Below are 16,473 nucleotides of genomic sequence, written 5' to 3'. Positions count from 1 at the left end.
GACGGCCCACCGTCCTGACGGAAAGATAGTAGCATCCGGACAGCCCGCCAAAATTTGAGAAGTTTCAGAATTGCTTTTCAGACACGGAAACAGTTACCCGTCCAAACGCCCAAGGCTGCCATCTGGACACGCGTTCAAGAGACTCCGATTCTAACTAGAATTAGGGCTTCTAATGCCTCTAAATAAGAGGCTCTAGGCATGCATTTTGTACAGAATTCGGTAGTGAATTCCTTATAGCTTAGAGAGGGTGTTTAGGGAGATATTGAAGATCTGCTAGCTCTCTAGCTTTTGCCAGTGTGTGATTTGATCAGCTGTGAAGTCTATCTTAGGGGTTGGCCCTAAGGTAAAGGATTTCATTGAAGACCCCTTCAGGTAGGAGACCTGGTTGGGTGGGTTTCGTGTTGGGTTACAAGTTAGAGTTCAAGGTATGACCATTGCATCAAGGGTATGTGAGTGCTACTGCTTTGTAACTAGCTTTGTCTTCTGAATAGTGGATATCCTGGGTTTGATTGCCCCGGAGTGATTTTTGTCTTAATTGAATTTTCACTTCGTCAACAAAATATTTGTCTCCTTTAAATTCCGCATTGAATATTTTGTTGCACACTATTCACACACACAGTTAATTAGAAGTCCAATAATTTTCAATTGGTATCAGAGCAGGTACACTCTGTTAAGGATTTATTTCCTGAGTGTGATCCTTATCTCTTGTGACTTCTATTTTTTTTATTACACCTTTTATCATGGATTTCTCTCAGTTATCTGAAGAAAATTATGATATTGAGCTCTCTAAAGTTTTTGTTAAATTGGACAAAATAGTTTCTGTAAAAGAGCTCAAAAAGGTAAAGCAAGAAAAAAAGTCTTTGATTATACAATTTTCTGAATCACATGTTTTGATTGACTCTTTGAAATTTGAGAATACCATGCTGCTTAATATTATTGATGCACTTGAGAACAAATTAGAAAAATTCTCTAGTGATAATTTGAAGAGCATGCTTTGTATTCACTCAGATGTTTCTAGAAAGCCTGATTTAACTGTTGATGATTTAAGTACTTCCACTTCACATGCTTCTAATTCTAAATTAGATATTAAGCTTATGATAGAAGATACAACTTGTTTAGATAATTCTTGCTTAACTAATCATGTGATACCTAACTCTAAGGATTCAGGAACACAAGGTAAGTTTGTTCCTATTTGTCATAATATTGGAAAAATTGGTCATATTAGATCAAATTGTTTTTTGTTGAAATCCCACAGGTCTTGGATTAACAATGTGTTGCACTTGACTAGTATTTGGTTGGAGTATCACTCTCTTTTTCAGGACGTGCTTTTACAATCAAGTTTGGGGGGATGATATGCCCCGCATCTGCTCATTCGGGTATTCCTATCCTCTTATTATTATATTCAGTTTTGACATACATTGGGAGCAATGTGTGATTCAAGTTTGGGGGTTTGGAAGAACGAAACACTGTCCAGTATTTTGCTATGTTATTCTTAAGCATGCTGTTGATTTTTAATTTTGATTTGTATTTCATTGGTGAGCTTAACATGATAAACACATGATCACTTGACTAGGGAATTAAGAAGTTTTGTTATTTTCTTTGGTAGCATGAGATATTACTTGTTTCAATTTGATTCTCACAAGCACACTAGCACGTAATCTGTGGGGTATGAAATTTGAAATCAGTTATGTCTGTTATCAATATCTTAGATGCAGCTAGGTAACTTATTGGAGGAATAACCTTGGCATTATAAAGAAATAAAATAAAATAAAAAATAAAAAAAATAATAATATTGATCACTTTGAACTTTTCACTGAGTAACCGGATCTATTGCCTCATTAAGCATTGAGTATTCGCGTCAAAAGGTGGAAGTTTACTTTGATTGATAAATGGCTAAGTTTAGCTTTGTAGCCTTTTTGACTCGAGTTAGTAAGTCTTTAGGGTGTTTTACACCTAATGCCCTAAAACCATCTAGTTTTGCAGTCATTGACCTCACACTCGTTACATGGGTCAATTAGAAAGCTTAAGGGAACTCAGTATTGCACAGCCTGCATATATATAAAAATAAAAATAATAATAAATATATATGCCTTGGTTGTTTTATCTAATGGGGAGTCCAGCGAATTTTGAGTGTTGAATCATTCATGATTGAGACTAATTTTGAAACCTCATGACTATGTGTTAAGTTCACTTTACACTAGTTGAATCTTGTGATATCTCATAATGCCATGTTAGTAGCTTAATTTTTAATTCCCTAAAATTGTGAATATGGAGTTTATTTTGTTAAGCTTGCTAATGAATGAGAACCACTATTTTTATGATGCTACATTCTTGAGGATAACATGGTAGGAACAATGTTTGTGGGTATCATTCCTGACAAACCCTCACAAGACTTCACTCGTCCACTAGGGAGTCCTAGGGGTTTAAAAGGCTTGTTGCATACGCTAAATGCAATCGTACATCCCACGAAAGAAGGAGTTATCTTGTTGTTTTTCAATTTTATTTCTTGTTTTGTATTGCTAGGGGACTAGCAATATGTAAGTTTGGGGGTGTGATAAGAGTTGAATGTTGCACATTCAAGCCCCATAACTTATATATGTTAATTCCTTAGCATTGTTATTTGTTTAATTTTGTGTTGTTTTATTGTTTTCATGTTTTAAATAAAGTTGCAATTAATTCCATTGGTTTTGGGCTTAAAACACACTTTGAGAAGACTTAAAAGATATTTTTAAGCTTAACCAATCATAATAAAAGACCTATATGAAGTGGTTTAGTTTAATCAAATCAAGAGAATGATTAAATCGGAATTTCTCCAATAAGAGTCAAAATCGGATTGGATTCAAATTTGGATTCTGCACATGTCTCAGTGTTTGAATCATAAATTTTGTGTCAGATATTGGATTACAATGAAATTAGTGGTGTTGGAAAGCTAATAAAAAATACAACAAATATGTCAGAAATAGATTTTTCCTAATTCGGACTTTCACTATGCCAAAATCACCCCGCAATAAAAGACCTAAAAATCGAAGGTCGCCTCCGTTCATCCGGGTCTGGCTCTATGCCTCCTAAAAACCTGCTAACTTGCAAACCCGAGAGTTAAATCCGACCCCCCATGCCTTCTTGTTTCTTCCTCAGGGTTTTCTCCCTATCTTCGGGGATGGCTCATGCCTCTTGAAAACCTGCTAACCTGCAAACCCGAGGGTTAAATCCGACCTATTGTACAAATTTTAATTAACTCGCAAGTGCACGAATCGTTTGCAATAAAGGGTTTTGCAAGTGTGTGGTCGATCCCACAGAGAATTTTGTTCTTGAAAATAGTTTTATATCTAAACTAATTAAATCTTAATCTAGTTCTAAAAAAGGTTTGATTTTTGGTAAAAAGAAAACATAAACTAAATAAAGTAAAAATAATCAAAAGGTAAGGTACTAAGGTTTTGGAATCTACACCCACCAAATCATAGCAACATATTCTCATATTGATTAATACGTATTTAAAGTTCTCACCATACAAATCTTATGTATGTTCTACTATGCTTCAAAAATTAATTAAACCATTCAGTAAATCCGTTCTTTGCACAAATCACTAAAGATATCCAGTTTAAACCAAATCATCAAATGTATCCGTAAAACGAAACACAATGAATATCCAATGTTTTGATAAATAAAAATCTAAGCAATCAATTAAATGAAACTATCTCTAATCATCACATGTATCCGTAAATCACAATAGATATCCAAGAATCATTTCAATAATTAAATTGAAGTAGAACAATTAGAAATAAAAAATAAAAAATAAAATAAAATAAAAACTCATAAAATTGGATTAGTATAAACTTACATGAAAATATTGTTACTCTTCATTGGTGAGACTTCACCCACAACCTTAGTTGAGAATTTAGCTACAAATGAATATTGAAAATAAAACCTAAACCTAAAGAAAAACTAAACTAAAAGACAGAAAATATGTGAAATTTTGTTTCTGGTCTCCCACCTCCTTTTATTGAGCCTTAGCAGTTTATTTATAGAGAGCAAACAAACCTTAGAAGCCTTAGAGATCACAGAAAAAACGTACTTCAATCTCCTAGTCAAATTAGGAAGCAATCCTAGTACAAATCGGAATAGGATTCGTTCAGATTTGTGTTTTTATATTGCGAGACACTTTTGGCATAGCAAATGTCTGAATTAGGAAAATTTTATTTCGCAATGATTTGTAGTACTTTGCGTTACCTTTCCAACGCCTCTACTTTCATCTTAATCTAATACTGTAGTGGAAAGTTATGGTCAAAATACTAATACATATACAGAATCTAAAATTTAATCCAATTCGATTTTGACTTCAATTATAGAAATTTCAATTTAATCATTTCATTGATTTGGTTAAACATAACCATATCGTCTAGGTTTTCTCAAAATGTGCTTTCTTCATCTTAAAAATGTCGTTTTTCTTTAGCAACCTATAAAATACTAAAAATACAAATTTAACACAAAACATTAGATTAAGATATAGTTAAAGAATTAACTAATGTAAATTAAGGGGTTTAAATATACAATATTTGGCACTCATCACGACCCCCATGACTTCTTGTTTTTTTCCTTAAGGTTTTCTCCCCGTCTCCGAGGATGACTTGTGCCTTCTGAAAACCTCCTAACTTGCAAACCCGAGGGTTAAATTCGACCCCCATGTCTTATTGTTTATCCTTAGGGTTTTGTACCTATCTCCAGGGCTAGCTCTATGCCTCCTGAAAACCTGCTAACCTTCAAACCCTGGAATTACCTGATAACTGAGGGTTGTCTCCCTTCCTTGTTTTCTTTGCAGGGTTATCTCTTTGGATTTGCCTTAGGGTTTTCTCTCATACTTGTTTTCTCTGCATGGTTGTCTCCTTAGATTTGCCTTAGTGTTTTCTCCCATGCTTGTTTTCTCTGCAAGGTTGTCTCCCTAAATTTGCCTTAGGGTTTTTTCCCATCCTTATTTTCTCTGCAGGATTATTTCCTTGGATTTGCCTTAGAGTTTTCTCTCATCCTTGTTTTCTCTGTAGAGTTGTCTCCCTAGATTTACCTTAGGGTTTTCTCCCTTTCTTGTTCTCTGCACTTATACATTTATAAAAGGCTACATACTAACATTGTTGGGGATAATTTCTACTCAACCCGATCCAAGTATATTTTGATGAGTAATCCTATTCCCAGTAGAATCGGGATAGGACTCAAAGTCCAATCAGATCAAAAGTCAAATAAGATATCAAATCAGAAGTCTAATAAGATATCAGATTAGAAGTCTAATAAAGGATCAAAGACCAATTAGAACTTTGACAGTAGTTCTAAATCCAGATTAGAACTCTGATAGTGGTTCTAGATCGACAAGGAGAAGGAATTCTAATCCAGGTTTGACTCCACTTTTTTGCCTATAAATAAGCCCATACCCCAAGTATGAACTCAAACTCAATATTTTTATGCACACAGTATTATTTTCTCACAGAAGCTAATTTAGGCATCGGAGATGACCCCCGGAAGGGTCCCTTAATTTTTTCTTGTTTTGCAGAATTATTGAGAAGCATGAAGATCAAAAAAATATGCAAATTCACACCATACCGAAAACTGTACTAACAAACATGTTAATAAAAGTAAACACTTTTATTTATTATTTATCTCGACAAAACCTTCCAGCGCTATTCTCATAAAAGACGAAGCTTTGTCTTTCAATAATAAAGCATTCAAGAGATAATACTTATCTCATTTAAACTTTTGTCTTTTCTCGTAAAACCAATGGTCATAAATTTTTACAATCCTTAGAATTACAGAAGGCATGTATTTGAATGGAAAGTCATAGAAGACAATAAACTGCTAAAATTGCAAACTACTACTAACAACGATGAAAGGAAGAACTTAAACTTATCGCATGCCCGGTGAAGACTAGCGCGGACTTATTTGTGTATGGGGATCATTCCAAGTCCATGCATCATCTTAAGTAGTCTCAATTCTTCTAGCAACTTTTGAATGCGTATTCATCATAATCACATTTTTTTTTTTTATGAGAAACAAATAATCGTTCCCACAGTTTGCATAAATAGGAAAAACACTTGGCTAGCATAGTCAAAACTCTTAATTATATCTAAGCGTATTTAATCAATGCATACCGAATTGAGATATTATGCAAGAATGCATGCAATATCTAATAAGCCAAGAGAAATAATATCTTGCAAATTCTCCCAAATTTTTTTTTTTTTTTTTTAATAAAAGAAATAAACCAACATAACAAGCAATATGGAAAAAGACATCATATGCTAAGGTACAATCAAACCTGTGTGTGCTCAAAGATGCCACTACAGAAAAACAGTCGCTCGACCTGCTTTTTCTGTCTTCCCCAAAAATACCTGCAAAGTTTTCTCAAGAAAAACACAAAGGGGCACATCCAACTGGTTCCTAGATAACTAGCACATAAATATGACAAGGAAAATATGCTAGTAATCAAACCTGATGCCTTAGGATTAGGAACCAAATCCTAGGCATGAACACCTGAATCCGCTAGGTGCGCCTATTCCCCCTCCTGGGGTAACTGTCCTTCTCAGCCCAAGTCTGCCTTCTAGTGGGTGGTTGCTGACAAGACTGCATCATCCACTCCATCATGTTTTGCATCCAAACAGGAGGCTCACCGATGTATTGCTCTTGAGGCCTTCTCAAATGCCTGGGTTTGCTATTGTAAGTGCCACTCTGATTGGCTGGTACAAACCGCTGTTGAGGCGGCTGATGCTGAGGAGCATGAAACCAAGAGGCTTGGAACTGATGTCTTGGTGCTTGTCCCCATAGTGCCTGATGCCAAGGAGTATGATGCTGAACTGCAAGTACAGTGCCATACTGAGCTTGTCTAGGCACTTCTTTCTTGGCTTTGGCCTTTTGTGCTTTCAAGAGAGAGCACTGAGGCCGTACATGCCCACTGAGACCGCAGTGATGGCAAATAGGAGGTCTTCTGATGGAATGAGGCTGCTGAGTGCCTGGAACATCATCATTGACCTTTTCCTTCTGTTTATCTTCAATAACTGGAGGAAGCTCTGGGACTGTAGGAGGCACAAACATAGTCTTCGAGGAAGAAGGAATATCATAAGAGGAAGCTACATACCCGAGACCAGTCTTGTCATGTGGGCTCTTCTGGATGGACAGCATACGAGTCAACTTCTCATCAGTGACTCTCTCTAGCTGGAGCTGTGTCTCAAGTAGCTTTTCCTCGAGCTCCTGTATCTTGAGTAGCAGTGAACTCTTCTCAGTATGTAGACTGTTCAGATCATTAACTTGCTGCTTTCGGCCTTCCCTCAGCTTCTCAAACTCTTTGTAGAGAGTTTTGTAGGCTTCCTTGAGCTCTACCTCATTCTCACTATGCTCCTAATAATATGAGTCTTCTTCTTCAACATAAGGGGCCACAAAAGCTAGAAATTTGTCAGACTCTGGAGCATCTTCTTCGAACTCATCACTGAGAGTCACATTGTAAGCCTTCCCCTTGCCCTTCTTGAGATTCCCGCAATCGGCCCGGATCTGCCCATAGCCTGAGCATTCAAAACATCGGGGTCCTCTCGGATCTTTCTCATCCTCTGGTTCAGCTTCTCTGAGAGGTTTCTTGGCTTTTTCAGAAAACTTCTTCTTGAACCGATCATCTTCCATTAATCTTCTGAAATTTTTGGCAAGCATTGCCACAGCTTTTTCTTCATCCTCAGATTCTTCTTCAAAAGAGGTTTCTACCCTCTTCTTGGAAGCCCTAAGAGCAATGGTCTTTAATTTCTTGACTGGGGGCAGAGACAGCTCGTATGTTTGAAGAGATCCAACCAGCTCTTTAATCTTCATTTCTTCAAGATCCTTGCTTTCCTCAATAGTCGTTACCTTAATCCTGAAACGCTCGGGCAAAGATCTAAGAATTTTTCGGATGAGTTTTACATCCGAGATAGGTTTCCCAAGACTCACCATGGAGTTCCTTAGGTCACTTATTTTGGAGTAAAACTCTCCAAATGTCTCTTCCTCTAACATCTTAATTTCTTCAAATTTTGAAATCAACATCTGAAGTTTGGCAGATTTTACAAGTTTTGTGCCTTCATATGTTGTTTCCAAAATTTGCCATGCTGCTTTGGCTGATTCGCAATTTGAAATTTTGGCGAATTCAGATGGAGAAAGTGCTTGGCATAGAGCATGGAGGGCTTTGTCATTTGAAAGACGAGCGTTCTTTTCAGTGACTAGTTCAGGTGTTGTATCCTCTGGTTTAGTCCAACCAGCCTCAACAATACCCCAATAGTCAACTGATTTCAAAAAGAAACGCATACGTGCCTTCCAATAGCCATAGTTCGAGCCATCAAAGGCAGGAACAGAATTAAGAGTTTGAGACATAATAAAGATAGAAGTCAAATATAAAAACACTCAAGAAATTAATCTTCTCAGAGTGTACCAAGCTCTGATACCAATTGAAAAATTGAAATGACTTCTAAAAGTAAAGTGTGTGCATAAGTGTCAACAAAAATTAAAGCATAGCGGAAAGTAAATGACACAGTGATTTTTGTTGACGAAGTGGAAACTCAGTTAAGAGAAAAACCACTCTAGGGCAGCCAAACCCAGGAATTCCACTATTCAGAAGACAATGCTAGATACAAGATAGTAACACTCACATGTACCGATGCAGTGGTCGTACCTTGATCTCTGACGTGTAACCCAACACGAACGCTTCCCAACCAGGTTCACCTACCTGAAGAGGTCTTCAATGGAACTCCTTACCTTAAAGCCGACCTCTAAGATAGACTTCGATTTATAGCGCAACACACTTGAAAAACGGCTCTAGAGGAAATAACACGTTTCTAAGCTCTAATAGAATTCACACTGAATTCTTGTAGCTCTAAGTGCCCAAGGACCCCTATTTATAGTCTGGGGGTCAGAATGGGAGTCAGGCAAAATAAGCCTGTGAGCCGTCCGGACGGTGGACCATGACCGTCCAGACGGACAACTGTGCGACAGGATTTTCTGAAAATTCCGCTGAGAAATCTTTCCTATATAAGAACATCGTCCGGACGGGATGGCTCGATCGTCCGGACAGACGCACGTCCGCTGTAAGTAATTTCCATAACAGGCTTCGCTCGTCCGGACCAAGGAGCAAGAGCGTCCGGACGGCTAAACTTCAACACGCAATTTCCATATCTGATGCGTGTGCGTCCGGACCATAAGGGGGAGACGTCCGGACGGTTGAAGTCGAATCGTCAGTTACCATATACGATGCACCAGCGTCTGGACCACAGCCGTCAGATGTCCGGACAGTTCATTTTGAACTGCGATTCTTGCCTTATGGAGATACGCGTCCGGACGGTATACCACATCGTCCGGACGGTTGATTGATCTTCCCTTTCTTGGAACTTGGAAAGAATCATTGAACCGTTCGAGAACTGATAGGCGTCCGGACGTGCTGCTGAAATGTCCGGACGGAGCAAGCTGGCATAGAAACTTCTCGATACAGTGAAGTGTCCAGACGGAAGAAGCACGTCGTCCGGACGGATGATGCTGGACTGTCTGGCGTCCGGACGGGATGACACATCGTCCGGACGGATGGAGCAGTAGACAAATGGGCGTCCAGACGGGATGCACATCGTCCGAATGGCTGACCAGGAACTTTGAAATTCTTCTGACTTCACTCTGAACAGTGGAATCCCTGTTTGCAGGATCCTTACATATAAGTGATTTTGTCCAAACACAGAATGAGGCCAAAATACTAACACCTATTTTCTTTTGGCCCATAGTTGGCTCAATCTTAGCCTTGTTGGTACAGTTAAAATGCCCAGGCTTTTCTTTTTAGCCCTTTAGTGGCTCTTTTCTTGGTCCACAGTTGGCCCTATGTTTGGCTTTTGAGGTACAGTTTAAAGACCCGAGCCAATTCAAAAAAAAAAAATGATGATGATGAGAATCAAAATCAAACTGATGGAAGTTTTTCCCATCAGTTTGCGGGGGAGTGTTAGAGGATAAAAGCAGCAGCTCACTTCTCCTCAAGACCAGCCTCAAAATCAGCAAAAGGACTCTACATTTCATGTTGACCAGCCGGCCTGTGAACAATAGCATAGCAGCAGACTTCAACACAATTTCCTCCTGGATTCCTGCTGCCCAATATGGTCTCCATGTTTCCTGGATTCATCTCTGCTCCTCAAACTCAGCATACACCTTTTTCCTCTTTTATAGCTTCTCATGTTCTCTCATTTTCTGTTGTTGTAAAAACCTCGTACTAGCTTCCCAAACTAGTGTACATGTAACTCTATAAATAACAGCTTTTATCTGGCTTTGGTAAGTTAACCAAACCAGTTCTTCTCCAAAATCTTTCAGGGAAGTCGTCACATTTGCAACCTCTCGAGCTAATTTCTTCCAGCTCCTAAATCCACCTCTAGAATTCGGCTTTTCCATAGGACTCCCGCTTAGCTTCATCTCTACTTCCGAGTCTTCTCTGTCCTTTCTCTTTCTGTAATGTGTGAGTGGAGGGGAAGGAGCTTTCTGAATCGGAATCTCCCTAGTGGAAGTGTCTGGAGAGTTTTTTTCATAAGGAATCTTATCTGGACCAATGTTGTTCAACACCTTTCTAGGTGGACTTTGGGGGCTCCTATTTTTGGGACCTTCCTGGATTCTCCACTTGTCACCCTTGGGCCTATAAGACTGTCGGGGATGACTCAAAGAATCTTTGGGCCTGCCCTCTTCACCCATTAGCCCAGTTCCTACCTTTTGGGTCCCAGCATTCAAATCTATCATTCGCACATATTCCTTTTTCTTTCCATTCTCGCCCAATCCTCCCCCTTTAATTCCGCCTTTCTTTCCTTTAGCAGCACCTTTCCTTAAATCAAGAACGCCCTCCATGGGATTTTGAAAGACTTCCTTCTGTTTCACATTCTGCTGATCGCACCTTTCCATTTTCCTAGCTTCATTTCCATACTGGTTAAGCACAGCATCATCCGTTTTGCATGAGGACCGGGATTCCCGATTTCAATGAGCGTCAATGTTCTCCGGATTTTTCTCCTTCTGCGATCTTTCCTTTTCAGGAAAGCCTTCCGTCAGATTCTCTTCCATCAAACAATGATCGGAAACAGTCGGCGAAGAAGGTGGATCCGCCTTCCTCCCCTCGTTGCCTCTAAGCCGCTTAGGATGATCATCAACGCGCAGCCATTGACCCCATCCTTCAGATCCCTCCCTATGGTTTGGTTTCCTGACAGAGACCTCCAAACATCCTTTGGGGCCATGAATAATACAACCACAATGAAAGCAGAAAATTGGAAGCTTCTCGTACTTGAAAGTAACCCAGCACGAACTTCCAGAGATGAATAGTGTTCTACCACGCTCAAGGGGCTAAAATAGGTTAATCACCACTCTAACTCGAAGGTACCTACCCCATCCCACGTCATCCTCCACCACTACTACGTCCTCCACTTCCCCCATTGTACGACCTATTTGGGTACCCACCGCACGGTTCATGCACCCAAGCGGCATATTATGAATTTGGACCCATATAGGAGAGCACGAAAAATTCCATCTGGGAGGGTGCAAGTCGTCCTTCAAACTCATTGAGGATTAGGAGCGTACGATCATACGACCATGGTCTTCCTGCCATTACTTTCCGTTTGTCACCTTCCTCTGCAAACTCGAACAACCATAAATTTTGCTGCACCTCATTGATCATCAGTTTTCCGGCTGGTCTCCATATCCGCATAAGGATGGCTTTGAAGGCCTCTTTATTGAGTTTTTTAGGCACCCCTAACCGACTAACGAGACACTTGGAACCTTTGATACGAAGATCCTGAACTGTCTCCTCAGCAATCTCAATTCCTTTTTTTTTCCCCTCCGTCAAAAGGAGTCCTCCCAACACATTCCCTTCGCTTGCTGCCATTGACACCTATCTGGAAACTAGGAGTAAGGGCCTTAGGCAACGGCCAAATTTTCAATTGTAATTTAAAAAGAAAAAAATTTTGCATTCCAAAAAGTGAAAGATTAATTTTTAAATAAAAATATAATATTAATATTGAAAAAAAAAAAAAAAAAAAAAAAAAAAAAAAAGGGATCTCACTTAACCTTGTCACTTTAGGGCTCAAAATATTTTGAGCCGGCACACGCCACAAGGCCATAACATCATGGTGCCATATATTATACACGAGTAATGTTTCTTACACAACTTTTACACAATTTTAGTTACTTTTTTATATGATCAACCATTTGATTTGTATTCTTACATGTGGACCCTCAATATTCAATGATTGATCTTAAAAAAAAGTTACTAGAATTGTGCAAGAAACATTACTCATTACACCGACGTACTTGTGGTTTTACTTTGGATGCAAAGAAAGAGCAATTTGACAGCAAAGAGACGCGTTCACCCGCCAACCATATTAGACCATTTTGCTTCCTTCCTGGTCGATCTTGAACTCTCTCTTTCCTCAACGTGCCCAGTCCCCCCATCCACCTGTCCACGTTTTCCTCTGGAGTCTGAACCCACACGATTTTCCCACCGCCATAAACCCCCTATATATATACATACACTCCAAACCATGAAGCCACCAATTCACTCACGCCACAACCCATCTCCTACAAGTCTTCTTTTACCTTTGGAGTTTAGCTGCTTTTGTTGTGGTAGCAATGGCACAAGGGAGCACGTTAGTCTTCGCTCTTGTCTTCGCAGTGCTAGCAATGGTCTCTACCTTTGCTCCAACCGTGTTGGCTCAGGATTTTGCACCGGCACCAGCACCGGAATCGGAGAAAGGAGCTGCGTACTCTTCTGCTGTCTCCGGGGCTACCATTTTGGCGTCCCTGTTTTTGTTTATGCTCACTCTGTTGAAGCACTAGAGATTGGATAATTTCGATTGGTTGATTCTTTTGGTGTATGTTCAGATGGATGGGATTTGAGGATAGTACTGCAGATGTTATTGATTTATTTTTTGTAGGTTATAGAGAGAGAGAGAGAAATAAAAAGAGATTCATACGGTTATTGTATATATACTTAAATTATTTTCTTCTTCTGGATTTGTGATTAATTATACATGATACATATTTTATGGAATATGTTTATTGTTACATAAAACTTGGATGACCAAATCCAAACTAGGAATGCCTAATCAATTATTAATAGAATACAAACATCCAAAAAAAAAAAAAAAAAATTAGAGAATCAGATACACCATCACCAAGACCTCTGTTCAGCCAAACCCCAAACTGAAAACCTTCACCACTCTCACTAATGAAACCTCATACAAACCTAAGCCCAATCCCCTTGCCCCCAATCAGAAATGGGCCTACCTATTTACCTGCAAATTCTCCAAACTCAACCCTCCCCAACACATATTCGTGAACGGACGAGGATGTACTGCACTTAATTGCTCAAAAAGTTAGCAATTTGGACGGTAACGGAGTAGGAGATTGCGGAACTCACTTGTTCAAGTCTCTGCTGTAGACGGATTGAGATCTACTATAAGTGCATTTGTAATGAGCTCGTCAAAGTGAGGAAATCGTCAAAATCAGCTGAGTTTCATTAAAATCGTGTCTATAACAAACTTGTCTCTGCTACAATAAATTTGGTAAGAGCTGAAATAGCTCGTCTAGTCTGCTGAGGGTAAAGTCGATCGTCTCTTCTTATTTTGCAATATTTTATTCTATTTCGCGAGTGAAGGTCATTGGTCAGAGGTGGAAATTGATCGAGGGAAAAATCGATAGAGAAGATGCCAGCCGTGAGAAAAAGCCGACCGTCGAAGAAACTGGTTGACGAGGAAAGCCAGTTCCGATGGATTTAGAAGTAGAAAAGGTCGAGCCTCCACCGATCGTTGAAGCAGAGAAGGTTGAGCCTTCACCGATCGTCGAGCCTCACCGGTTGTCAAAGAAGCCGGTTCAGGATGAACAGCCGGTCATCGAGCATCCACCGATCGTGAAGTCGTTGGTCGTTGAAGGTTGGGTCCGGTGGAAGTGGGGTTGGGTCCGATGGAAGTCTGGATTAGGTCTTTTGTTAGTTGGTTGGTTGAAAGGTTAATAAAAAATAGTATTTATTTTAAAGTGGGAAATATTTAGGAAGTTTGATATTTGAAACTTTTGAAAATTAGGTAGCTAAAATAACAAAAATAATATTTTTCGTCAAAATTTGTTGAAATTTTGATGACTTCACTACAAATGTTCTAATTAGCTGCTTAGTAATTTAAACAATTAATATGAGAGAGTATATACAAGATCAACTTGTCTAAATAAATTTTGAACTACTCAACTTTTTTTTTTTTTTTTTGATTCAAAGTTCCTTCCAATATATAAAAAGGATGATCAAATGTCCAGGATTACAAAGATACCCTAATAAACCAAGTCAGAGGCACATAAGTAGATTTTGTCCACCCAGGCAAAGTCAGACTCAGCCCATTACAAGCCACGACTGCTACAAATTGCACCTAAACAACATACAAGTAAATCTTTTATATACTATTTCAAATTAGCTATCTAAATTACTAACAATTTAAACAGTTAAATTGCTTTAAAGTGAAAAGTGAAAACTACCCGAAACAAGTGTCTTGGACTCTCACATTTCTTTATAAAGCTGCCCAAATTACTAAGAATATATATTTCGTGCAAAAGGAGTTATAATGAATAAAATTTTATGTAAAAATAAGATTTGCTTATATAAATGACAAATTAAATAATACTTTTAGAAATTGAGTTGTAAAATTTTTAACCTAGTCTGTGTCTGAAATTTTGGTCGGAGATCTGGATCCCGCACGCACGCACGCACGCACGCACAAATTGAACCCCCGTTGACGCTTTCAGTTTCGGACCGGACAACTGTTACCCCCAACAGACAAAATGAAGTTCACAGACTCTCCAGTAATCGAGCTTCCCGTGCGCAACTCCCTCCTTTCTATCCAACAGGACAACGGCTCCCTCCACGTCGGCACCTCCGTCTGGCCCTGCTCTCTCGTTCTCGTCAAATTCGCCGACCGCTGGGCCCCACCCGCCCCAACCCCAACCCCAGCTCCCGGCGGCAGCAGCAGCAGCAACAACAACCCCTACTCCGACCTCCTCGACTTCCGCGGCAAGCGCGCCGTGGAACTTGGTGCCGGATGCGGCGCCGCCGGCATGGGGTTCCATCTCCTGGGACTCACCGACCTGGTGCTGACCGACATAGCCCCCGTCATGCCCGCGCTGAAACGCAACCTCAAGCGCAACAAACCCGTCCTCGCCAAAACCCTCAAGCACTCCATCCTCTACTGGAACAACCCCGACCAGATCAAGTCCCTTAACCCGCCCTTCCACTACGTCATCGCCACCGACGTTGTTTATATCGAGGAGACCGTGGGCCCGCTGGTGTCCACCATGGAGGTCCTGGTGGCCGATGACGGCGTCGTCTTGCTCGGCTACCAACTCAGGTCCCCGGAGGCCGACAAGCTCTTCTGGGAACTGTGCCAGACAGTGTTTGACATCGAGAAGGTTCCGCACGAGGATCTTCACCCGGACTACGCGTACGAGGAGACCGATGTTTATCTTCTGAGGAAGAAGAAGGAGGGGTCGTAGCCCTCGGGGAGCGTTTGGTAAATTTTGTGGAATCTTGGGGGTTGGATGGAATATGCTGTTTCAATTTTTTTTATATTTATTTTCTTAGATTGTGTGCAATTTGATGCTGGAAATGATTTGCTAAATAAATGATTTGCTAGATGGTGAAGGATAATTGCATGAATTAGCGTAGGATTTCCTGTTCTTGGAGTAAAGAAATATGAAGAAAGTAGAATCGAAATGATCATAGCTTGTCCTGTATACCTTTCCTGGTTATCATCCTCTTCGGGGCCTAGCAGCTCTAGTTATTTTAATTTAGATAGCAATGGAGTGTTCTAATGCATTTCTGAGGTACTTTTATAAATTAGAGATAGAATCTGGTTCTTGATGGTCTATGGTGCATGGTCTCCCCTCTTTGTAGACATTCAATTTTAGAGTTATCCTCCAGATATAGTCCAACTCCTCTCTGTAAATTGTTAATTTGAAGGATGAGTTATCTTTTGGAGAGCTCAGAATTGATATTGGAAACTGTGGCAGAAACACTTCTGAAAGTGATGCAAGACAAATGGAATTTGGAAGAAAGGTTAGGTTTTTAGTGTTAGCAAATTCAGTGTCAAAACATATTTTGGTGTAAGTTTTAAATCTATGGTTTAGTCGGTGAAAAAGCTGATTCAAGACATGTTTATTCAAGTTTTTATATGCTGTCAACATTGACCTAGTTGGACTAAAGTAGTCATAACTCTTGATTCTAGGCTCCAAACTTGGTGGCATTAGAAAGCTGACTCACAATGTTACAACTTTGCATTTCATGATAAGTTTTCAATTCCAAGTTTTACTAGGTCAAAATGGACCGTGAATAGAGGGAAGAAATTTTGGTCCGAATTGCTCGGCTGCAAACTTGTCTAAACGAGATTGCAGACGATTTTTGCAGTGCATATGATCGAGCCCCATAAATATGCACTTTTTGAGAACCGACTT

General features: G+C 39.7%; 1 protein-coding gene across 1 annotated transcript; it reads left to right on the top strand.

Moving 5' to 3' along the window:
- The first annotated feature begins 14,683 nt into the window (after positions 1-14,683).
- On the top strand, positions 14,684-15,670 carry LOC133859199 (uncharacterized). The gene has a single exon (XM_062294522.1). It carries the CDS (start codon positions 14,809-14,811, stop codon positions 15,514-15,516), a length of 708 nt encoding a protein of 235 aa, XP_062150506.1. The 5' UTR covers positions 14,684-14,808; the 3' UTR covers positions 15,517-15,670.
- Positions 15,671-16,473: the final 803 nt, after the last annotated feature.

The sequence above is a fragment of the Alnus glutinosa genome, chromosome 2 (assembly GCF_958979055.1).
Source record: "Alnus glutinosa chromosome 2, dhAlnGlut1.1, whole genome shotgun sequence".
NCBI lineage: Eukaryota > Viridiplantae > Streptophyta > Magnoliopsida > Fagales > Betulaceae > Alnus > Alnus glutinosa.
Note: the sequence above shows the minus strand (reverse complement) of the source record. Positions and strands in the feature narration are given on the sequence as shown.

Bases quoted from the DNA above. Each gene is read 5' to 3' on its own strand.
- LOC133859199 (XM_062294522.1), top strand. From the start codon at position 14,809: ATGAAGTTCACAGACTCTCCAGTAATCGAGCTTCCCGTGCGCAACTCC.